Raw genomic sequence first — 26,412 nt, forward strand, 5'->3', positions numbered from 1 at the left:
AAGGAAGATTCTCTTTTGAATTTTTCCATTTTTTCATCATCATTTCCAAAATATTCAGCTTATGAAGGAAACACAAAATAGTCAAAATCTGTGAAATATGAAAATAAATTGCCATTTTCTTCAAATAGCAACAAAAGCATTAATTTCAATCTTTTGTTAGTTACTTGCAACTATATGCCATAATCTGTACATTTTTCTGCTACTTAATTATAGTCCTCCTGACTAATAAAAGGAAAGAAAATATAGTTTAAGGCAATTTGCAGTACTATTAATCAAGTGATGCAAACCCACAATAATGAAGTGAGCCAAAAAAGCACAGAGGCTTTTCCCCATACTCGTTTCTTGCAGTTTAGTTTAAGATTTTTCATTCAGAGGATTTGGGTGGTTATATTCTCTTCATTATAACATAGACTTATTTTTCAAACAATTCATGCTTGAATATCTAAAAATCAGTTTATTCTAATGTAGCAATCCACTACAGAATATATGTACAAACAGCCCATTACTAACATAGATTTCAAAGCCCAAGCGAAGCTCAGAATGCAAGAGCTGGAAGTTTAACGTCTACATGAGCAAGTTACACCTGAACCAGAAATTACATTTTTCCTTGGATCACCTGCATGGAACGCCTTGTTGACCTCATTCTTCTCCCAGCTGTTTCACTTAAGGCCATAAATCTCATAGCATGTCTGAGTTTCATTTCTATTGAAAGAATCCATGATGTCCATGATGTCCACTAAGGCGCCTCCAACTCAGGTAGTCAGTAATGCTAAATCAGAGGACAGTTACCACTTCCAAAGAAACTTCAAAACCCAAAGCTTTTTAACCAACAACCCATGGACTTCCACACATCAGGCAGGGTGATGCCAGGAGCTTAACCAACAGGAGAAATCATCCTTGTATAAGGACCTGTGCTTGGCACTTGGACGATTTGTTTATATCCACGGAGCCTCTGGCACCTAAAATCATAGATTAATTCATTCTATACAAAATAACTACTTATTACTTCCCAGCCATTAGCCACAGAATTATATCAGAATCATTATAAACACAGACAGCACAGCGCACAACTGTACAAAGCTAGGCTGTCATTTGAGAGAGTTACAGCTAAAACAAAGCTTCAGGTGGGGCAAGGCAAGCTCAGAAAAATGGAACTCAGTGGGTCTTCAGTGGGACAGTGCTGTGTTTATGTGGTTAAAGACCTGCTGGTAGTGAGGTCACTTTCCAGAGAGGACATAATGTCTTGAAACTCCTTAAGCAGCAGGCAAAATAAAATGGAGGTCTTTTAAATCCCTGGAAGAATACCCAAAGAGCATGCTAGACCAGCTCTGCTTGGAGCTCCTATCCACAACATGATGGTTTCTGCTAGTCCAAAAGAAATTTATGTGTTGGGCAACCTGGGCTTTGGGAGAATGGGTGGAGTATAGGGGACCCAAAGCTTCATTTGATGGCTGTTTAGCTTAGCAGGACACAGGAGGCTATAACCACACTCAGATATTGAGGAAACTTAAAAAGAAATATATGATAATAAGCTTTTAGCTTCTTCATGATGAGTCAGTTGGTAGAAGATATTTTTTTTCTACTTTCTTACATACAGGTGTCTAAACTCTAATTATATTCCCTTCCAAGTATCAAAACCAGCTCTCTAAATTTAGTGTCAAGATAGAAATTAGGAAGCTGATTTCCCTCAGCTCCTCATATAGAAGACACAGACAAACTCCTCCAGAGGGTAATTCTGATCATAAGTACTCCAACTTAATTACCATCTCAATATAGCTAAAAAGAAAATACAAAAAAATTTTGCTTTGCAATTTTTTTATTAAGATGATACATAGAAAAGTGATCACAAAAGGCGATAAAAATATTTGAACTTATTGATGAAAACCAAAAAAGGTAAGTCAGACAAAAATTACCTAATAATTGTGAAGAAAGTTTCCCATCCTTAAACACAACGTATAAAACTGCTTCCTAAAGCAGTAAGAATAAATACTGGATGCAATATTTATCTTTAATTTTTTCAGCCTACTAGAAGTACTAAATGCTTCTGTCTTCCAGGTGGTGAAGTGCATATTCCTCAGTATAGAGACAAATCCTAGAGAAGGGAAATAATGTAAGAAAAAAAAAAGTAACACAAATAACACACAAATAGCACAGCTGCTTAGTCTTCAGTGAAGTATGCTTCCAGTCCTTCCAGTTCTGTATCAGCTTTTGCATTTGAAGAGGTGGGAGTAGAACTTGAATTTATGCTTTCCTGAGTATTATTTTTTTGTTGAAAGTTTCCCGAGTTATTGAATTCCTTCTTCAGTTCTCTACCACCACTTAACAGCTTCTGACTCTCTGTAAAGTACTGATTAGGATGATTCAAAGAAAACCCAATGTCATCAACCTGCACATAAGAGGAAAGGAATACCAAGTTATTAAAATCATCTTTTTCATATTCAAGAACAGATTAATTAACAATAAGTTCCAATGTCGTTGAAGAAAAAGGCATTTGTTTGTAAATAATTCCTCAGTAAACGTTAGCATGACACAAATCTAGTTTCATCGAAGTTTTCTTCCTTCATTGTAGAAAAAAATAACTTTAATATATCGAAGATCATTTCACACTGTCTTTACTACAGTAAAGAAAAGTAACACCTCAAATCATCTAAAAACACATAAGTAAAATGACATCTCTTTAGAGATGTAGGACTGTCGAACCTGCGCCTTAAAATAGACTTTCACCACCTAAAAGAGGGAGTGAGAAAGGTCTAGAATGCAAATGAAAGTGGAAAATACCACTAGAAGTTGGAGCAACTGCACAGTATAAATCTATATCTTAAGTATCAGTGTGAAACTGCAAACGGAAAAGGGTAGCTTCATGCCTTTTCCTGGTTTCCCCCGAAGCACAAATACAATATTTACAAGGGAGTGGGCTAAGACAGAAGCCCCACAGATTCAGCTCATCTTTGCTCCATCAGTGCCACCATCAGCGTGCTGACTCTAGATGTACAACCAGTACCACAGAACATTTAGTCTTCAGTGGAAAAGAATACAGAAAACTAGCATAAGGTGCAGCATATTTGTATTACTACTTTTTACTTAGCAGGTGCATTCTTTTAGCTCCGGAATTATTTGATAAACAAACATTCAATTAATGCTCATCAAATACTTCAAATCAACAAAGCTTTCAGCTTTAAAAGGAAGTTAGAAATTCTGATGTATTCACCACAAACCAAAGTTATAACTTTTGTATTTCTTTTGGGAAATTGGAAATGCTTACTTTAAAAGGTGCTTTCACCTCCTATTCGAGGCAACCTGCACCTTTCATCTGCCTGTCAGTTCATGTGAATTCTAGGAACAGTTCTTTTTAAAATACTGCTCTTAAAATACCTTGGAAGACTTACCAAGCATGGGGTGCAACACATCATGGAAGACTAAGAGTCATATACCTGTAAATTTCTGCTCCCACTATATTTCTTTTTTTCCAGAAGGGAGGGGCCAATTCAGGCATAATAAGCAACTCTGCACACACTCAGAGTCTCCTGAGGACATTCTGTGGCTGATTTCATATGCCAAACCCCATCAATTCAAATTTCAGCCACTTGTGAATAATCATAAAGCAGAGGATCAGTGTGTGCTCTAAATGGAACCCTGATTAAATGCACTACCACTGCCTAGCTTAAAAAATGGTGACATGGATAACAAAATCTAATTCAGACGTGAATTAGCAACTGTAGTCAGTGACCTTGCTTGAAAAATCTTACAAGTAAGTAAGAGTCCTAGCACTTTAATTTGGTAGTCAAAAGCATAACGAAAAAAACCCCCAAAATTCTAACCCAAAGTCATCACTGAATTTGATTTTAGTCTTATCTGGATGAGTTTCATCCAGCCAGCTTTCATCCATGCTCTAATTTTCATTACATGGGAACTAAATTACTTCTTTACACTAAAAAGGCTTAAAAAGAAGAGATATCGTGAAAAACTGGCATTCCTTTTAGAAGCTCTTAATGAGTTCTGTTTTTTTTAACCTTAAAATCTCAGTTCTCTTCAGACCAATTTAAGAGTCACTTTGTAACTCTTAATTTTATTCTAAACTCTTCTCTCCTCAGCAGTCTGGAATAAGCTGTGGAAGCAGCTCACTGTATGAATGGAGCCTACAACCAAGTCTTCAGAGGCGATTGATGGTGTTTGTGAGTTTTAATTTGTGGGGTTTTAAAAGCTATTTACGGGTTGTTAGTTAAAATTGTTCTATGATTCCATGTACCACTTTTTCCTTTTCAAACTTGAATGCTACTTAAATAAAACTCTTACAGATGAAGCTTAGACAATTCTTAATTAAAAGAATTCCACCCATGCAAAACTATCAACTTTTAGTGAGAGCCTTAAAAGAGAAAGGGGAAGATTTTTTCATTTGTGATACAGAAAGAATTCCATTCTCTGTAATTTTCAACAGGGTTCAGTAAGCATTTCTCTGAATAAATATATTCTGTTCTGGCTGGAAATTCATAAAAATGGAAGTCTTTTTCTACTGCTCATACTGCTCATATTAGACTGTTCATACAACTTTATGCAAGTTCTACAATGTTTTCAGGTAATATAGATCAAAGCAGATTAATTTTAAAAGCCTTATCATTAACTTAGCTGTAAGTTAGCTGAGACTTGCTACAAGAAATAGAGAAAGTAGATTTCTCTAACAGCTTTGCAAATTCACACTGGTAAATCCATCTGGAATCCATCATACCCAAAGAAAAATTTATTTTCTGTGCATGCAAAACTTTAGGCTTTTATCATGCAGAAGCTTTAAAACTACGTTTTTAACCAAGCAAAAAGACTTGCCACTTCAGACAAAACTATATAATCCATCTAAGCAGGTAATACTTGCGTTAAAGACTTTTTTTGGATTCAACACATTTTGTGCACACTTGCTCTCATACAAACTCAAATATCCCTGCTATAGCAAATATTGATTTGAAAATCCTGAAATAATAATTTTGAAGCTATACAGCTGATAATGCTACAGCTGATATCAGAGAAAAACCAGGTGGAGCAATCATGGTGCTACAGCTTTCCTTTCTCACAGGTACTGAAGAGTTAACAAACTGCCTACATTAGTTCCTTAGTTCCTGTGGTCCAGTCTATGCACTGGACCACACAAATGATGTCTGCTTTTGTGCTGTGGTTGTGAAAAAGAGAAACCAAAATTCAGGAGAGGTGCAGCATTGAAGTTAATAAGCCCAGATTACACAGAATACAAAGAGCATCTGCTTTTTGTTAGCCCAGGCTATTTGAACCCGTAGCACTGAAGTGCAGGAACACAACCTCCATCTCCGAACCCCCAAAAATGTGTGCAAACAAACATTCTCACTCTATTCCCGCTGCATGTATTAGCACAGTCTTAGTGCCAGGCACTAGACTGCTGAAGCTGACCCTCTGAACATCAGGAAATAAAATCTTGAACAAGTCTCTGTTACAAAGTTATTCATAATCAATTTAACCCACATACACCGTAACTTTTAAGAATTGCAGGCAACACCAACACATACCAAACACTTCCTTGGTAAAATTTTTACATAATTTAAGTTAAAATTCTCCAAGTGAGCAAGTCCTTTACTTCCATGAAAATTTTCTCAAGATTGTTCTCCTGCTCAAAGAAATAAGCAAAGTTATACTAATTGATTCTTCTGAAATTTCCTTCACGGAAAAAATCTGCTAGTGATATACAGGAAAGCAAAGGTTTGATTGAAAACAAAGGTCACCAGCTTCAAAGACACATATTTTTACCACCTAACAGAAAAAAATTAGAAATTATTAAAGCATATAGTTGTAGAATAGAAAAATCAGTCCAAGCAGGGTGGTAACAGTGAAAGTTTAGCAGCTAAATTCTGTAAAAAAATTGTCATCCTAAGCATGGACCATTCAAACTACAGTGTCTGTATGCTGCTTTCTTTCACTGAAATAATATCAAGAGCAAAGCAGAAAGACAATTGTGAGTGCAAGCAGCAAAGACAGATAATATTACCACAAAACTGATAAAAAATAATGCTTTTCTGGAATTTCCTGTAGAAGAATGGAAAGACAGCTTGCCTAAAATGCACAGTACTGATTTATCTTTTGGTGAATGTTGATCTTGGGGTCTATAGACATCTTGGGAAAATATTATTTCTACTGACATGAGCTTACACAGAGTTGAGTGTTACCTAAATTTAAAATTGTACATTATTTTGAATTTCCTTCCACATTATTAGACGTGTTCTCAAATTTTCTAACACTGTAAGACAAAGTGTTCATCTCAAAATACACGGTTCAGGGTACATACACCTTTGCTATACATTCATATATATGGCTGCTGGAAATATGTGAAGACAAACAGTTCCACTTAAATCAATTGTGAAAACAGGTAAGAACAAGAAAGTCAGTGGTCAATGCCTCTGGGTGAGTCAGCTAATCCTCATCCATATCATTAGTGAGGCTGCTTCATAGTCTGCTGTTTGAAAGGGTAGTTTCCATTTTTCAGTTTGTGAAGAGAACAAAGCTGTAAGAACAGCTGTATTTCACCGGGGTTCTTTCATGACAAGGTTCTTGAACCAGTGCAAAAACTAGTTTTTAGGATCAAGAAATCACACAGAAGATGAAGTGTGGCCATTTATTATCTTAAAAATTTTGGACAAAATTTTAAAATAACTTTGCTTACAATTAAGCAAATGGGAAAGCTCTGAGAATGCTCATTTTGCTTTAGAAAAATAATCACACATGACTAAAAATGTGAAAAAATATCAAATAAAAAATAACAAAAGGAACCATGCAATTGCTAGGAGATTAAATTAAGAGGTTTTAGATATTTTCTCTTTATTTTTAAGGTGTATGTAAACATATCAAACTTGCTCAAGGCATTAAAGCCTAAAAATCTGAATAAAAGCAGTATATTGAAAAAGCTAAATGACTTGAAATAAATAAGACTCAACAAAATATTGACCTTTTCAGGAAGACAGAATAATGTTTTACTACATCTCATAATGTTGAGGGCATTAATAACATCAATACATAAATGCAGAAAATTACAAAAGAATATTTGAAATTACTGAAAAGAAAACTAACAAGGCAAACCAACTAATGATAGATGGGCAAACTGAAAATAGTCTCTGGGCTTCATTCCTGATTTCCAAGGCCTTCCTCAAGACAAAGTGAGCTGAACAAAGAATGGTAGCTACTTACATCATGGGTCAACTCGAAGTACTTCTGGCAGGCCAGTTGGTAATGCATGCCCTTCACCAGCTCCAGCACCTACAGGAGGGAGAGGAACATGACAGATTCACACCTAGCACACATTCAACTTACTGATAATTTCAGCAACAAGGTATTCCATGACAGCCTTGTACAACAGCTCATGGACATCTGCAGCACATGACACCCGTGAATCCTACTAATAACTGGCAACGTTATAAAATACCCTGCCTACATTAAAAACAAGATAAAACCACAGGAAGGTATGCCCGACCCTTAAAATGCAATTTCAATACTCTTAACTTCAAGAATAAGTTGAATCTATATTTTGGTAATATAATTGTGACAGTTATTGTCAAACTATCATATTGCAACATCTCTTCCATAATTGCAGACATAAATCTAGCAATTCAAGTGGTTGAAGCATGAAGCAATCAAGGACATTATTTGTATTTTTATTTTCCACATTACCAGTTCATGCAGATGCACAGTAAAATACTACTGTGCTCCCATCAAGAAAATTTAATGCAAATCCTTTAGACAAGTATCTGTGAGAGGGGAACGCTTTTACCTTCAATCAGATTTGTCCTTTTTGAAATGAAGCTATTTCTAGTCAAGCTCAGCAGAATATGTGAGTGAATAGGCTGTTTTGAACACGTATTAGGAAAATCATGCCATCTTTTGTAAATACAATTTGCTTTCCAATTCTACTTCAGGTAATCTCTTCTGTGCTGCATGAAGTCCCATTCTTATCACCAGAATGCAATGCTGGTTGAAATATTTTAAAGTTTCATTACCTCCTCCCTCCTTTATATAATCAAAATGTATGCTCTCTCTGCTTATCAAACAGAGAAAATTGCTGGAATTAAGAGATAGCCTCAGTGGAAGGAAAAATAGTTTTCAAGAAATGTTAATTTCAAGCCATTTCCCAAGGCTGACCTTTGTGTCAAACGCAGCAATATACAGCTTAAATCCCTGCTGTACTCATTATCGGATGCTGCCTTGTATTTATTGACAGATATATAAATAAATTACATTTGCTGAATGGATAAAAACAGCAACACACTGCCAGGAAAGTACTTAGCCCCATTATTTCTCTGTAATAGCCCAACTGATTACATTTTTATCCCTCTTGCCACCTCCTGTTAAACCTTCTGTGAAACAGAAAGGCCAAGGCCAGCTAGAAAATGAACTCTGAAATCTGCCACTGTCTGTGTACATTCATATATTTTTTTCTCATCTCTCCTTGAAATTGACTGAAATAGTAGATTAGGATTGAAAAAACTCATCTATTCTAAACACTTCAATTTCATATTGCCTTACATTTGCTTGTTTGTTCCTTACAATATAATCTATGCCATACAAAACAGCCATCTCTATTTTAAAGAAAATGCTAACCATGTTATATGTATATACTTTCTTAAAAAGTAATTTTCATCTAATATGGAGTAATTATCAGAAGACCTATCTGTCTGTTGGTTAGTTAAAAGAAACATTCATAATATTCTGTAGCATTCAGTCCTGTCTAACCTGAATTTTCCAGTTGAAATAAATCAGTTAATGCAGTATAGTTCATAAATACTTAAAGGTTTTCTCAAAATTCTTCTTTATTTAATTGAGATTACATGTAATAAAATTATATAAATCAATAGTTTTCCAAATTTAGGTGTAAATACATTTTAAATCTCTTTTAAACCTTAAGTGAGCAAACAAACTTAGTTATAGACAAATTCTGAGCATAAACCCTAAGACTAAAAAAGTCAGTGTATATGTAAGTTTCAACTGGTTACATAGTGGGGGACCAGGTTCACCTTCTGCATATATGAAAGGGAGGGGGAATAACAGGCATATTTAACATATTTAAAGAAGAACAGCTTTAGAAGATTAACTTGCTTTATCAGGGAAGAAGTTACTAAGAGAAAAAGGTTAAACACTGCAACAGAATGGAGCCCGGTTAGAAAGGAGTCCTTCTGTGTGCGAGAAACTAACAGTACTCTATTAAAATAAAACAGATTTACTATCCCTAATAAATATTATCTTCTCTACTACATTTGTGTACATAATGAAAGCAAGCTTGCAGCTGTTTTGCCCTAGTATTTCCCAGAAACAGACTTCCACTCAAAAGCTTAATTCACAGCAGCAATTCTTTTGCCTCTACATACATTAAGCCATTTACACTGCATTGCTTTATTTTGTAAGTAAAGGTACATACTCAAGGACTTTTCCTGTCAGTCTTTATGTGCCTTTTTCTTCACTGCCATCTGCAACTTGCTTTTCTGATGTTACTCTACTGACTGCTAATGAGGCTGAGATGATGTTTGGCAGATGTATGCAGCCACCTGCTTTTACAGATCCTCAGCACTCAAAGTAAAGATGGTGCATGGATAGTTGGGGCTCTATAATTATCCACTGTTATTCTCAACTTACTCAAAACAAGTTTGGTTTTTTTTACATTGCAGAATTAACTTATCATGAAAATCTTTCTACTTAGACTCAGTTATGTATGATTAATTTCTATCTTTTCCTGGAAAGTTTCTTTAGCTGCCAAGGAAAATATTTTTACAGACAACAATAACCTAAAACTTTTTAAGTATTAGATCAACAAGGAGAGTGTTAGGTGTTTTTTTTTTTCACTGTGGTGGTCTTGTGGTGGGTTTTCCTGCAGGTTTTGCAGGGGTTTGTTCAGTGCTTTGATGGGACTTTTTTCATTCATAGAAATATATAGCCATATCAGAGGCCTAGGCACAGACTGGCTTATTTATTTCCATCTCTGTGAAGAATCTCCAACCTATCAAAACACTTAATCTGTTAAAGAATATTACACAAAGTTCAGTGAGTGACTTAATCAAAATGTTTAATTTAACCCAGTTATAGAGAAAAAAAAATTAGGAGGAAAATTCTACTTGAAAGAACAAGCCTTCTTCTGAAGTTATATGCTGTTAATTGGCATAAGTATTTTTCCTTAAAAAAATGTTTTTGCTCCTAATAGAAAGTCAGAAAGAACTAGTCTAGACTGTTTCTCCTGATTGTAGAACCAGAATTTTTTATTACTTTTTGTTTTTGTTATTTACTTGGGGATTTGGGAGAAAAGTGATTTCTCCAAGAAAACTTTCTGAAATAAATAATAGATATTTCAAAATAACTAATTCAAAGCCTATCATTTCTATCTCCCTATATGTAAGATGTGCAGGCAACACATTACAGTGCATTTAGTACAGCACCACAACAGATGTATTTATCACAGAATCATAAAATGGTTTGATTTGGAAGGGACTTTAAAGATCACCTAGTTCAAACCACCTGCCATGGATGGAGACACCTCTCACCAGACCAGGTTGCTCAATGTCCCATCCAACCCAGCCTTGAACACTTCCAGGGATAGAATATCTACAACTTCTCTGGACAACCTGTTCCAGCGTCTCACCAGCCTCACAGTAAGAATTTCTTCCCTATATCTAATCTAAATCTTCCCCTCTTTCAGTTTGAAAGTCATTCCCCCTTGTCCTGTCACTACATGCACTTGTTCAATATCTCATATGTAAAAACATATTTTAACATATATTTTAGATTCTTCAAATCGATTAACTATTATCAAACCTTGATTTCATTAAGATTTTACCTAATTAGTAGTATACCAGAGAGAAATGAAAAAATATATACTATTAATTCAAATGCTATGCACCTATACATTCACACACCAGATACTCAGTTAATGCTTCTTTATCCAAAAAGCATTTTAAAAAAGCTACTATTACAAACATAGACTAATATAAGGAAAATGTGAAGTTAAATAATTTAGTTCTTAGAATAAACATGAGGATTAGCTCTCTGCTTTAAGCATTGTGATTACTAGGCAAGACCTGTAAGGCAAGACCTGTATTACTTTAAGACAATTGCTTCAGCAAGATACAGAAGATATCAAGAAGATATCTTCAGGAAGATATCTAGACAAGATACAGGCTCAGAAAATCTAGACTGGAACAACTGGCTGGATCCAAATACTTCAGGGCAAGCAGATTCACATATTCAAATGCTTTGATCAGTTTTTTTCATTACTGACAGTACTACAAAATGAATGCAATGAAAGCAGTCTAATGCTCAGACTGACTACTGAAATCACGGGAGGTCTGGCAGTATTTGCTCTGTACCATCATCACAAGGTCCAGCTTTCCCTTTTCACACCCAGTCTTGTGAAAAAGCCCTTTAGGATGGATTTGTTCCTACCACACAGCAGTCAAATGCTTTATCTGCACTGGAAAAACTCAGAAACTCTTATGAATCTTAAAGGAAAAGGTGCATGTCAAGAATATAGACATCCCCAGAAACAGAAGGCTGAGAACAACACCAGAAATCTGAGCATCTTGGGTAAAACCACAGCCATTAAGGCTAGACACTAGCCCCACTTGTGGCTACCATAATAGCCACGAGGAATAAGCTTCAAAGACAAGGAAGGGGCCTTGTTTGTGGGTTTGGAGGGAAGACATGAGTACTCTAAACCAAAAGATGAAAATCCCAGTGGGGGATCAATTCAGCAGTGCATAGCTAAATTCAAAATAGATGTTTGAAAAATTATGGAACAGAGGAAGGAACAAGCATAAGAGGTCCTCAGCCCCAGAAAAAAACTACCATTTATTGAAATACACAGCCAAAAGCTCAAGCTCTGAACCTTTCATTAAAACAGGTATCTACCCGTTTCTAAGGGAGCTCTTGTTGGACCTGGAGTTAACAGGAAGTCTAAGAGTCAAAGGGTTTCACTCCTAGTCAAAAGGTTTGAGTGAATGCCAGTCTTGAGACCAAGCTACTGGAAAGGTAGTTACATGAGATCACTGAAAGATTGGTAAACCATCCACCCCTAACATTTATTCACAGAGCTAAAGGAAGAAAACAATTTCTGATACTCAGCAACTGTCATCAACATCAGACAAGACTTCTAAAAGCCACTGTCTGGATGGAAGGATCCTGAACTGTTATTGTCACACAATATATTGTCACACAAACGTTATTGGATCATGAAAATGGCACAAAAAGGAGTTGTAGCAATAATGACAACTTGGAGACAGATGGCAACTATTTTTCTTCCTCTGCTCCTACCGGATGTCTCAAAGAATGTCTGATATAAAATATTAATTTCTGAGAACCCAAGAACAGCCAACATTTTATTTTACGTTATTTTATTTTTATTAGGTTTTGCATGGAGGGTGTATCATTTTGTGGGTTTTTTTGGTTTAACACTAGGAGTGGACACTACTCTAATTGCACTTAAACACCACAAAAGTCATGGACAGGACAACATCCATTTCTGGGCAAAGAAGACATTGATGAGACAGGTTTTTTTAGCCACTTTTGATAAGAAAATATAAGACTGCTACCAAATCAAAATTCTACTTTAAAAAACAAAAACAAAACAAAACAAAAACAAAACAAAACAAACAAACAAACAAAAAAACCCACACACAAACAAAACAACAACAACAACAACAAAAAAACACTCTAAACACATAACACACAAAAATAAAATCACAATTCACATTAAATAAGGAACTATGTTAAATATGAAGATACTGTCTTACTGTGCAAATTCACTGAAGAAATAACCTCTACTAAATCCTACCCACACGTACAGCAAGGCATCTAAGCCAGTAAATCCTCACCAATCTTTCCAATGATTAGCAGGATAAAAATCCCAGGCCAGCATCAATTCTTGATGTATATATAAGGAAAGAAAGCCAAAGGAAAGTATCTCTAGGGCCTGTCAGAGATACAGATGCTTATTGATATGAACCAGATGAAAATAGGCAAAAAAAAGAAAAAGGAAAAAACACTCCTAGGAAAAAGTACAAGTATTTCAGGAATTTGTCATGAATTACTACAATGAACAATAAACTCTTTAAAACTATTCTCTTTTAATTTGCATCTTAATCAATCCTTCCAAGGGAGACTGCTTTAAGTGGAACTTTCACATTTTTTTTCCATCTGGTAAAACAGTTTGTTGATGCCAGACAAGTAAGGGTGACATTCCATATGAACTAAAGACAACAACTTAAAACAGGTTTTTCCTATGAACTTAAAGCAGGTTCCAGGCAGTTAATACACAGAAATGTTTGGTCTCAGCTTAAATCTCACCAGTACATCTTCTTTCAATGAAATTGATGACAACTTCTTACTGCCTAAAGCTCTTGCTAGAGCAAGCAATGGGAGTCACAGTTCTTCAGGACACATCTCAAAGTTCCAATTCCTACATTGTTTTTGCTATATAAGATAGACTTTCAATTTACGTTTACATTTTTTAAAAAGTAATAAAAATTTCTGCTAATTTCATTAGGTGCTTTATGTGCTTTTGTTGTTCAGAGGAAGTTAGTACAACAGATAATGAGGAATGTATGTGGTTTAGAAGCTTATTACAGAAATGACTGACTACACAGTAGTCATCCACAAATCACTGCAAGAATAAAAATAAATTCTCTAAAACACTGCCAGATTCATTTAAACTTCCTTTCTAATCACAGTGCAGTAAAACAAGGTATAAAAAAATTTCTGGACTGTATCCACTATTGTAATAAGCCTGCTCATAATATTAAACAGGTGACGATAATCATCACATCAGTGGGAGCACTGCAGTCAGAAAGCCCAAATTCTGGTATAATCCTTTTATAAGAAGAAATATTTCACAATACATACCGACAAATTGCATATAGCATTCCTACACGAATAGAAAGTAAAATTGAAAAGCAGTGCCTTATTAATGAAAGTGTCAAGCAAAATATGCCTTACCTGAGTTATTCCACTGGGAGGGATCTTGTAGGACTGCAGCTTTTGCTTCAGTAGCTCGGGATCACTGTGGCGGAATGGGCACCCTGACAGTAAAAAATAAGCAAGCTCACAAATAAGGCAGTTTACTCAGGAGTTAGTGCAGTAAGGCACTCAAGAGACCAGCTAAGCTATTCCTAATTGTCTAACAGCTTATTAATAGGAAAGTTAATTACCCGTGTGTACAATTGCCTTTTTTTTTTTTTTCTTTAAATAATTACTCTACTGCAGAGTTATCAGGGCACCACAGGCTCAAGAGTCACATAAAATATCCCACCATAAACAGGCCACAATTCTTATTCACTGTTAGGAAAGGAGTTTAAGTTGGTTCCTTACTAACAATGACAGTGTTGGTACATTTAATACCTGTCGGAAAAAAACCAAGAAAATAAAAGTAATGAGAGACCACTGGTCTTTAAAAGCATAGTCTGTTGTAAAAATATCGCCTTATAAATACTTGAACAGTTCCACCACCTAAGTAAAAGTGGATTTTTTTTTTGTCCTACAGTGAGTTTTGAGACACAACTGAATGAATGACTTAGTATTAGCATAACAACAATGACATGAGTGCAGGTTTTCCATATTTAGTCATACAGCTGTAGGAGATATTAAAATACCCTAGCAAACTTCAGACTTTCTGTATGATTGAATTCATATCTCAGAACACCTCTAATTGATCATTTCTTAAAGCATCTGCACATTTAAAATCTCCTTGAACTGCATGAAACAATACATATAAAACCAGCAGTTATCAAGTCTGATCTAAAGAAAACAGTTCAAGACCACTATGGTCTGGAAATTAAATACATAATTTAAGATACTACAGGAGGGAATAACTTCTCTAGGCAAGGGATCCTGCTGTTTGTAAATGCTTGGGGTTTTTCCCTTTAAGGAACTCACCATGATAATCCCCTTGACTTGGTGGATTGGACATGATAATCTTCATGCAGCTGTATGGGGTATAATCAGTCCTCTTTCCTTCTTTCCCATAGCTGTGGCGAATACTGTAAGCATATCCTTTGTCAAACTGAATAAAAACAGAAGAATAAATTCTTACATATTGGGTCAGTAATTCTATCTTCTCTGCAAATAGAAATATTGAATAACAAAATAAATTTTCCAAACAAACCCGAATTGAGGAAAATAAAAATCTAGTTGCTCACTGCTTGCTTTGGGTTTTATATTACACAAACTTGCATTTGTACATATATGTGCTTTACAGACACGAGTCAAGAGAAGTGTGTAACTGCATTGATTTAAGGTCTTTTCAGCTGGCTCTGTAATGGTTTTAAAGATAAGACAATACAAAGCTCAAAATTTTGGACACCACAATATTAGTAAATGGAGAAAACATGTTAATTTCAAATTTTTCACAAATGTCCATAAATTGCCTGATCAGAAAAACAAAACCCCCCCCCAAAAAAAAACCAACAAAAAAACAAACAAACAAACAAACAAACAAACAAACAAAAAAAACCAACAAAAAAAACCCCAACCAGATTTCTTTACTCAGGTTCATGTTCTCATTCTCCATAAGTATAATGTATAATGCTACACCTATACTTTGCTTCAGCACTGAAGTTCAATTCTTCAGATTCTAAAAGGAAGTATACTTGGCTTGCATAAAGAAGATTTTCTCTTTGGTCTACCAACAGACTATCAACTCCTCCAATAAAACGAAATCTTCTGAAGTATATAGATGTAATCAAACATTTCTCTTTACAGCTGAGCACAAAGCTATCAATATATCATTTTAGGTAAGTCCTGTGGAAACCATTCAATTGCATGAGTTCATGTAATTTTTTACATGCTAATAGGTGACATAAAATCTGTAGAGCAATCAGATTATTTAATATATAGATTCCATTAAATTGCATTAGCTACTATATGACAAGAAGAAACATTTGTTCAAATAACATACTTCAAGTTTTAAAAACCACAAATATGATAAAACAATGAAGCATCATATTTAGAATTACACTTCTTCAGTCTCTTTGCCTCAAAAAAGAGCTATGGTAATACATAAAAGGAACAATTCTGCTCTTGCTCAATTCAAAATTATCAAGCATTAATCTCAAACTCTTCATTTAAATATAGACAATTCCCATAAGAATTTAAGTTTTCTCCTCAAAACCCATTTTAAATTCACTTTTTACCCTGACTCTGGTATTTTACTAATAGAAGACAATGCAATACACTTAGAAAAAATCATTCTAACGTACCACTGCTAACACTACTACTGCAAGGATATTCTCATTTCTACTGGTCAAAGTAGTTTCCTATTTGGCCTATGGATGTCCAAATAATACTTCAGAATATTCATATACCTATGAAATCTCTTGACTGGCGTAAAGATGACAAAAACAATATAGAAACATAAATGTACTTTTTTCATATAAAATATTTCACTGATTTTGAAAATATAGTTACTTGAAACTCTGTAATGTAATATGCATAATAATACATAATAAATGAGTATAAAAACATACACAAACTCCTAAAGAATAAAATCCTAAACTGCACCTGATTCAAACAGTAAAAAAGAAACTTGTTCATCAAGATGCTGCTCATAATCAAGTCAATACAAGAAGACTAAAATTCAGCATTCATCCCTTATAAAGCTTAAGGACATCCAAAGCTCTGAACAAACATTGACTAATTAATCCATACTGTGCATTTGACGAAGTGACTTTACTCTACTTTAAAAGACTTTTTATAAGGCAGGAAGGGGAAGAAAAGAGAAAAAACAGCATTTTGTTTTCCAGCATATTCCTTCCTATCTAGTCAAACTTTTTGCTCAGGAGATAAAAGAACTGGTTGCTTGAATGGCAAATGAACACTACTTTTTCTGGCAACGGAGTTGGGCTTACCAACTCATCACTGGACAGAGTTCTCTAGGTGTGCGCTCACACGTGAAGAGCCAGGGAACAGCTTCCCACCTCTTCACAGGGCACCAGCAGCTGCTGGCAAAGTCCTGCTGCTGCTCCTGATGGAGCTGCAAATGGTCTGGTTACTCCTCAAACACAGCAAAGATCAAATACAAAGACGTCCGTATTTTAAATTCCAATCTCTGCATGAACCTGTTAAACTGGATGGAATGGAATCTGTGATCCTGTAGCCACCTATTCTACCCAGAAGCTCTGGAATCTTTCCTCCTTTTCAAAAGATTAATTAAAGCACATTTCATCTTCTTAACAAAGGATATTTGAGAAAGCTATTACGTTAGACTAATTTTTTTTTTCAAGGGTAAAGCAAATCATGAATGCTTCAGGAGGTACTGCTTAGTTTCCTAGAAAATTAACAACCCTCTTTAACAGTTTTGTATACTAAAATCTTGAGCTATACTTTTCACATCACTTGCCTTAATGCCTACAGAAATTACTTTAAGTTCCTAATTCATTACTTTATGCGGAGAAGCAGCTCTTGCAGTAAATAGAAACAACAGCTACATAGTAGCACAACACAGCCTTGGGACAAGTTGGATGTTTTCTGGTTGCTTTCCTGTTATCCTGTTTGGTTCTCTCTTTTTGCAGTGGCAGATGGCAGAGAATAACACAACTACATGGTGCAAGTTGGCACACGTGCAGTTACGTGCATCACTGAGAGCTCTCTCATCCCTGTGATTCATCTTCTCCTACTATTGATCAAAGAAACAGGACCAATGTCTGACAGGCTCTGTGGTCATCAGCAGGAAGAAACCATGAATTTGGGCATTTCATTAAAGAAGACACATCCTGCAGAACAGCCATCTTTGTACACCGGGGAATGAACTGCGTGGTCTGCCTCATTCTTTCCTAATACCATTATTCTAGGATGTGCATAAAGGAAAAGAAAACATGAGGAGCAACCTGTTTTGCTAGAAAAAGCACCAAGGTAAAATTAGACATGTTTCAAACTGCAGAAACAGGAAGGCAGATGGATCTGTTCCTTCCTATTTATTCTAACGCTCCAAATTAAAGTGGTTCAATTAAAGTTCCTTGAACAAAATAACTTATAGACAGCACGTATGGCACATGTAGGTGTTTTCAGGGTCCTTCTAATTGCTTATAAATTGCTTTGTTATAAACTATTTTAGAGAAACAGCTTAAAAACCCAGAAAACTACTATTACCATCTACTCTAACTGTAATCTATTAAAAGGGAAATATGGCAACAACCTGTAAAAGGTCAAACTCAAAATAAGTGATTTGAAAAATCACTGAAAATTTTTGGTGATTTTTTGTAAGAACTTTAGAGGGTCTTATTGAACCCTGATATGAACTTGCTCAACAGTAATGATGCTGCAGGAGCAAGTACATTTCCTTTCTACTCTGTGTGACAGCTTCCACTGAGATGAAACTAACAAAAGCCAAAAAAATGATTCATAGAAAAGCAGGTTATGTTCTACATATCCCAGCACAGTTGTACTAAATATCAATGGGAACTGCCAAAGAAACTATGGAACAGTAATACTGAAACAACATTATTACACTACTGAGATGACCTACTGCTGGTCACACTTGACAGTAAAGATTCTCTGCAACTTTTTAACTGTATGCCCACATCAGGACTATCTCATTTACTTTGCCTCTATTTAACTCTCTGAGCTTTCTAAAATCTGAAACACATTTATAATTTATGTGTGAGGTGAATGGGCCATGGCTTTGGCCAGGGAGAAAGAGATCAAGAAATATGTCTCATTTAAGCAATGTACTGATTTACAGTGAGGCCAAGAAGCTGAGGCAAAGGCAGCCCTTCCAAAAACTGTAACTTAGATCTTGGAATGTGCCAAGTCTAGGCATTAGCAGCAAGGTGAATTTTTGTTTTAAAAATACTGCAAGTCAACCCTCCAAGTTTTAACTCAATCACTAAAGATAAAGTTTCTTAAGACTTCTCTTTCCCTTAGGCATGGCTGTAGGATGCACATGATGCCATCAGCAGAGCACTTCAGATCAGACAAGTGGGCAGTTTTGAGGTTTTATGTCCCAGTGTCTGATGTAATGAACTGACTTGTCCATTGTATGATACTGAATGTGTTCACAGTGATACTGGCTGTCCCAGTGACAAAGGCTTTCTTACACAACTTCTCCCTATAAGAAACAAAACTCTTAGTACTGATAAGTGGGACAAAACCAATAGGCCAAAGCCAGAATCAAGGAGACCTGGGAGACAGGTCCCCAGGCATAGGTAAGTGTACTGCAGCAAGGAACCTTTTGCTTTTATGTGGTACATTCACATGAGTATCATTTGTCTAATAAATGTTAGTTAAGACACACACACTGTACTAGATAGCCTTCACTCAAAGGTATAGAAGTTATAGGTTATAGTAAAAATAAAAAGGGATGGATATAGATACAGACATCTAAAAGCTATAAATTTGCAACTGGTATAGCCTAATACCAGATTACCATATTCCGAATAGGAAGTTCAGGAAAAGCTTTTTTCAACAAGTCCTGATCACACAAACACATACAAGATCTTTAGATATGGAATGAGGATGTTCCTCAAAAGGACCATTTGGCAGGTGTATGTTTTCCTTTGAAGGAAAGTTTTCAACAGACAAAGCAGGAAATCATGGGTCATGTCTGCCCCATAATTATGAGTCTGATATAACAGAATACACTTTCGAAAGAGAGCTACAAGAAATGACATTCCCTAGCCCCTCCATTCACTGACCATTAGGCATCATGTCATCCCTGGCAGTTATCTTTCTTGTATCACTTGCCATTACTGGTAGATTAGTATCTGTAAATAGAACTAGGTGCCCCATAAAATTTGTTATCAAATCTGATATTTAGCATGCATATTAGGATGGAAAATAATTTGCTGAAAAGTCTCGCAAGCCCTGTATGCTCAGGTTCACACTTCCACAAAACTTTCATGTTCCGGTTTTAAAACTACTTTCATATATCCTTGTAAGATTTTATCTACTCCTTACAGTACTTGGAAACTTATTTATTTAAATTCTATCAACTAAACAAAATGGTGCACTAACTTTGTCTAGCTTCTTGACTGTCCACCTGATTAGTTCCAAGTCTGCAAAATTCAAAGAAGCAATGGCTTAACATCTTTTTTTAAACAGTCATTTGGTAATTTCCTGCCTAAAATTGTCAAGCCTGTAGAGATAACAGCTTCAAATTCATAAATCTATCACACACGGTCATGTATCTGCTGAAATAATTGGTTCTCTTTTCCATCCATTTCCTAGGTAGTCACTTAAATCATTACTGTTGACACTGCTTAGTTGGCATATCTTTATACAAGCAACATTTTTTTAAAGCTCATTCTTAAAATAACCTCAACTTGAGATTATCTTTTTGCAAGCACAGTTGTATTTAGGGGCACAAATAAATGCTTCTCTATCTGCCAACAACAAAAATTTGTCCTAAATTACGATCCTGTAGCCTAATTTCTAGCTCAAAGGTACAGATCAGAGACATCGCCTAAAACCAAGCTGGAAAACTACCACGTTGTGTAGCAGTCGGCACAGACCAATTCACAGCAGTATAAAAAAGCATTTTCCCCTCCAGTTCCCGGATTATCAGACTACATGAGGCAAGAACCACATAGCCCTGGAGATGGTTTCATCTACTACAAGAAAATCAGAATTTTTTTTATATCAGTCAAACACCTTGTATACTACCCGTATGAGCATAAAGTGTCTGGCTGATGAACAAGCAAAAATTTGATACTGTAGGCTTTTATTTAAAGCAGTCTAAGCTTGCCTTTGTATAATTTAGCTAAATACACAATTTATGTACACAATTTCTTCACACATTTACATGCACCAAGACTTTGAAACAGGAAAAGTAAAAACAAACCACAGCAGGCTGCCTTCTGCCTCAAGACACTGCATCAAATTATCAGCACAACACATCTTAAAGCCTTCTCTATAACAACTTAATTTTTCTTAGGTACATGTTTGGCCATCTAGAAAAGATTTGATTACCTACTTCCAAACATTGCAGTATTTCTTTCTGTATCTAAATTGTTCTGATGGTTTCAGTTGGGATAAAGTTATTTTTCTTTCCAGCAGTTGGTATGGTGCTATGTTTTGGACTTGGTATGAGAATGATGTTGTTAACATATTAATGTTTTGGTTGTTTATAATTAGTGCTTACTCTGAGTCAAGGACTTCTCAGCTTCCCATGTTCTGCCAGTGAGGAAGTGCACGAGAAGATGGGAGGAAGAACTGACATAGGCTATGAAATTCCATACCACAGAAATCATGCTTGGCTCATAAACTGCTCTAAGTTGTGTGCTGGTAAGTTGTAAGCTGCTGATCACTGCTTGGGGACTGAGAGGGCATTGGTCAGCACATGGTGAGCAAATTCACTATGTATCACTTGTGGATTGTTGGGGGTGTTGTAATTTGGGGGGGGGGGGGGGGGGTTCAGGGGGAAGGGGTCCTCTCTATTTTTATTTTGATAACTAAGAAAGTACAACATAGGTAGAATAGTAACTTACTGCATCTGCAGAAGTAAGATTCTGCTCCAAACATCTAAATCCAGCCATCTCCCATTATCATCAATGGTGGTCAATGCAATCAGAGGAGTCTGGGGAGCAATTCCATTTGCTTGGGAGACTCATTAAATAAATCATTCTCTAGACACTATTGACAATATAGGCTAGATTTCTATTGGTCATAATGGCAGTTTATAATCCAAATGTAAAGAGAATGTATATCAATGAGAAAAGAAATTCGGTATCAAGAAGAGAAATCCATACTTATATGTATGCCACAGCACTGTGTATTACAGATTCATAGAGAAGATGGATGAAGACCGGCCAGGGACACAAAGCACAAAGTCCAAAAACTAATTTCCTACTGCTAGTTCAAGCTCTATCAATTCCCTAAACAAGAATGCTCTCATACGATGTTCTATAATTTTATTTGAATTTTACCCTAAGCCTCAGATTTTCAAACGTGGCAGCATCACTCGAAGAGAATCAGTGACTGAAAAACTGAAAAACATCCCTTCAACCGAAGTGACAAAGTTAGCAAAATTTGATACAACTGTGACAAAACCCCGTGCCTTTTACTGAGATATGGTTAAACCTCTTGGACAAGGATCAGTGACAGAACAAAAGGATATTAAGTTCCAATCACATTCCAAGATGTCAGCAAATCCTCAGTGTAAGTGCAAATTTTTAAAAAAAGTATTTCTTTTCTAGATAAATTGATCATTGGAAAAAATATCAAATAATTCTTAAAATAAAATAACAAGGAGACTGAGTAATGAAGGAATTTCCTCAGGCAGTAAGTATTCCTTATGTCTACTCTAGAAACATATACACTTAACTTTTTGGAGGCAGTCATAAAAGACTGACAAAAGCAAGACAACAAAGCACAAAATACTATATGGATAGCTGATGTTTGTTAACCCTTTTGAACATAGAGTAAACTAGATATTTGAGCTCTCCTAACAGCGTAGTTTGGCTCAAGATCACTGGCATTCTCTCTCTAAAAAGTCTACTGTAAAACCAGATATTTTTATTTATTAACAGGACAATAAAAGACAAAATCACATTTTAAGATAATGATCAAACAGAAGTGCAGAAAACCAGGTATCAGCCCTTGCTGTCATAATAAAGAGCTGCTTACATACAAAGAGCATTTTATATTCTATCTTAGGCAAAGTGCACTATAATCAAGACATATTTCAACTCTAGACTGCAATTATGACAAGAGCCTTTCTGCACTTGACAAAAGAAAGCTTGTTTCAAAAATACGCAAGACTATTTTCCTATCTTGTTTTTTTGTTTTGTTTTTTCCCTGACTAAAAGATTACTTGACTGCAGGGGAAAATGGGAACTGAAGAATTAAGAAGCTCCACTACCAGACTGCTCTGAACTGTCTCAGAAATAACACACATCTCATTTTCAGTGCCTGCTGTAAACTTCTAAAAACAGGGAAATAATTGTGGTAACAAAGTATGAGAAGGAGCCCAACTATTCTAATTTTTTTTAAAAAAAATAAAGTTTGTTAGAATTCACCAGTATTGCCCCAGTTCTCATGCTCCAAATTCAACTCCATTAAATACATGAAATAAAAATTGGAATTTAAATGGTAAAACTTGCCATAAAGACCACATGTTTCCACTTCTACATGTACAGCAGGTGACCAAAAGAAAAACAGGAAAACAGAAAACAAACAAAACAATCCAAAACCCAAAAAAACCCACAAAGAAACCATATTTGAGGACATTTTGTTTTTCTTCTCTGTAAGTAGACTTAAGAGGGGATGCAAAGAGAAGTAAAAGCCTAGCACATAACACCTTCTATAGAATTTCATTTCACAGCTAAATAGCATTGTGCATTTCATACAAAATCAGACAATTTTGCAATTCATACAAAATAGAATCCAACCTTCTTTCAAGAAGTACTAATACCCATAATGTTGGAATACTTAAGCCCTATCACAGTCATTTCCCTTTCTTAAATCAATATATTAAATTTCCAAAACACGAATTGCACATAGAACAAATAATGTATGAAGAACTGTTCTGTCTTTATTCATGAGATTCAACAGATTTCAAAGACATGAGGCAGAATGTTAAATCAATTCTGAAAGCAAAAGTACATTTTTATTTACACCGTGCCTACTGTGATATATCAGCAGAGTGCATATTTGATACAATATGCTGGTTTTCTGGATGACTGAATATGAAACATAGCCATGATTTACTGGCTGAATATAGACTGCATATGACAGCTATATAATCTTACAGCAATTACATGGACATTATCAAACAAAAGTATTCAAAATTCTGGGGTTTGCTTTTGAAAACAGTTTACACAATTACAGGATATCTGAATGTTTGATCAAATGATTTTAAAGCATTATTTCAACTAAGAGTATCAAGATTAAAAAAAATTCTATCAAAACTTTTCTGTTCAAAAAGCACAGGAACAAAACTGGAAGCGACCTACTGTGTCATTCAGCTTGCCCTGGAAGGTAATAAAAAGACAGGGATGTAAAGATTTGCATCTCAAAACCCACTAACCCCTGTGTCAGAACTTGGGGTAAACAGCCAAAGAGCTAAAATAGATAACCAGTGGTGTGTGCAGCAATGTGCAGCAGGCATTTTTCAGCAGATGGTTAGAGAGAGCTGTATGGTTAGGTATTCAAAAGAGTCTGCTAAAAGCTTGTCTATATTTAGTGACACTCAGACACTTCAATATCCCTAAACTTAGAAATTTATCAGCCACATAGGCAAACCCATCTATCACTTTTCTTAAAATGTCATGGAATGACTTTCTTGCTGCTGCTGGAAGGGCCAATAAAACAGAAACCTCTTCTGACAAGTACAGTCCATCTACATTGATAATGAAGTGCAAGGACTGACAAGCGATTCCAAACTACAAAAGGAATCTTAGAAAATTAAAGGTCTGGCTTTAACATTCATTTTTATACATGCAGTCCTAACAAGACACTACATCATGGAATATCCACAGCAACGTGTGTTGCTGAGAATAAAATAAGTCATAAGAGAGCAGATTCTGATCTAAATTAGTTTTAGTACAGGAAAGATAATTATTGCTTTCACTTTCTTCACTGCAAGAACCGTATCACCAACCAGCTCATACATTAGATTATTAAATACAGATTTCTGTACCTAATATGTAACAACTATAGAAAGTGATCCTATTTCTTTTTATGGTAGCTAGCACAGTTAAACATCACTAAAACTATGCTAGCACTGTTAATGTCCTGGAAGAGAGATTATAGCTAGAGCTCTTCTCTAGACATGCCACAGGGTGAAAGACTGCCCCAAATTTTCCCTTTTAATGTAATTCAGAAGATGAAAACTGAAAATCATACATTTTTAACAGGTTTAAAAGCACTTAAATTAAAGCATCATAGGCAAATGCCACCATAACAACAAAGACTGCAGAGTTCCAGTTTCAACTAGAACAACTGGGAAAATTGAAAAAGGGATTGCATTTGGAGTGAAAGAGCACACCTTTTTACCATCACTTACTATTGTGATTCCTCAAATATTTATGTGCACACAATAGTCTTCATTTATATTACAGTCTAATACTCTTCAATGTTTTCTAGTACCTCAATTTCATTTTCAGTTGGGGCCCATTGGGATAACACCCATGAAACAAAAATATGGTGAAAAATAATGGGTCCATTTCATTTAAGAAATACTGCTTTAAGACTTTGAAAAACTAGTGTTTTTTAATTAGAAGTTTCTGTAACAAAACCACTCTCTAACAAAAAACAGTCATAAAATGGAAGCGAAACAGATTTTCTTCAATATCCCTAAGCTTAGATAACTGTAAGAGACACTGATATGCTGATTTTTAATTTAAGGCTTGAGAAAGGAAAGTTTCAGAGGGAAATACATAGAAATATGGCTGAGTTTACTATGCATCTACATTAGCTACAGGGCACAATTAAAACATAATTATGTCCTGAAGACATTTCCTTTCTTAGAATCCTTAACTTCACTGATAAACCTGCAAGCACATTGGGTTAAAAAGGTGAGGCAATACTGCTTAAAGTAAAATAAATTCTTAGAAGTAAAAGGCAAAAAGGGGGGTTGCTTTGTTTTTATTCCTTCTCCTGCTCAGAACTTCCAGTGTATCAGTCAAAAAACAAAGTATATGCAAACTGAAAAAAACCAGTATCAAGTGAAGTTACAGATTATTCCCCTGCCAAAAGGAATTGGTGCAACATCCACCCTTGGAAGGGGTGTGGATGTGTATTTATATATTTATGTTTACATCAAGTTGTATGTTAACAGTACCTTTTCAATGTTCATTACCTATATAGCATATGAGCAGAAATGGTGAAAAAAAATCATTTTCATCTTACTTTCCTGAAATAAGTGGAACATGTAATCTTATATTCACATCTGATTTTTCATCATCTGACTTCTTACGTGTCAACTGGAATTATGGTGTGCTTTGTTTACTCGTCTAATTTAGAACCAAAAGAAAACAAACTATAAGAGAAACAGCCACACAATAAGTCCGAATTTTTTTGTTTAATAAAGAGGTTAGAGCAGCAATATCTACAATATATTCTTGTGAGAACTGTGAACAATGTAGATGTTACTGGTAAATCTCTTTGCGGTGAAGTCAGAATTTTTTATCAGGAAAGAAGAAATGGTATCAAATGCTTTGTAAAACTTGTACTAAAAATCACATCAGGCAACAACATCCCTAAATGCAACATGGCATGTTGTTTTAATTACAGCAATTCCATACTATTATTTATATCTAAGTCCTAATAAAAATAATTATTTGATGCAAACAACTTTAAACAATTTTGATTTGATCTCACGATGCTTAATTAAACAGGAAAAAACCAGCTATCTCTAGCTCTGATTAGATGAGCTGATTTTCTGCGGTCTTTCCAGAATCACTGTGTATATAAGACTAAACACAAGTAACACTGACAAGGCTA

The 26,412-nt window shown here is 35.3% G+C and overlaps 1 protein-coding gene across 2 annotated transcripts in view; it reads right to left on the reverse strand.

Annotated features, from left to right (window-relative positions):
- Positions 1-1,835: 1,835 nt before the first annotated feature.
- PRIM2 (DNA primase subunit 2) overlaps positions 1,836-26,412 on the reverse strand; it is a 93,903-nt gene continuing 69,326 nt past the window's right edge. For both annotated transcript variants that reach the window (XM_083858283.1, XM_083858284.1), the window contains exons 10-13: positions 14,911-15,037; positions 13,975-14,057; positions 7,195-7,263; positions 1,836-2,386 (exon numbers count right to left, since the gene is read on the reverse strand). In XM_083858283.1, the coding sequence (XP_083714409.1) occupies positions 2,159-2,386; positions 7,195-7,263; positions 13,975-14,057; positions 14,911-15,037 (507 nt within the window). In that variant the 3' untranslated portion in view covers positions 1,836-2,158. The remainder of the gene's footprint in view (positions 2,387-7,194; positions 7,264-13,974; positions 14,058-14,910; positions 15,038-26,412) is intronic.

The sequence above is a fragment of the Zosterops lateralis genome (genome assembly GCF_965231275.1).
Source record: "Zosterops lateralis genome assembly, chromosome: 3".
NCBI classification, from domain to species: Eukaryota; Metazoa; Chordata; class Aves; order Passeriformes; family Zosteropidae; genus Zosterops; species Zosterops lateralis.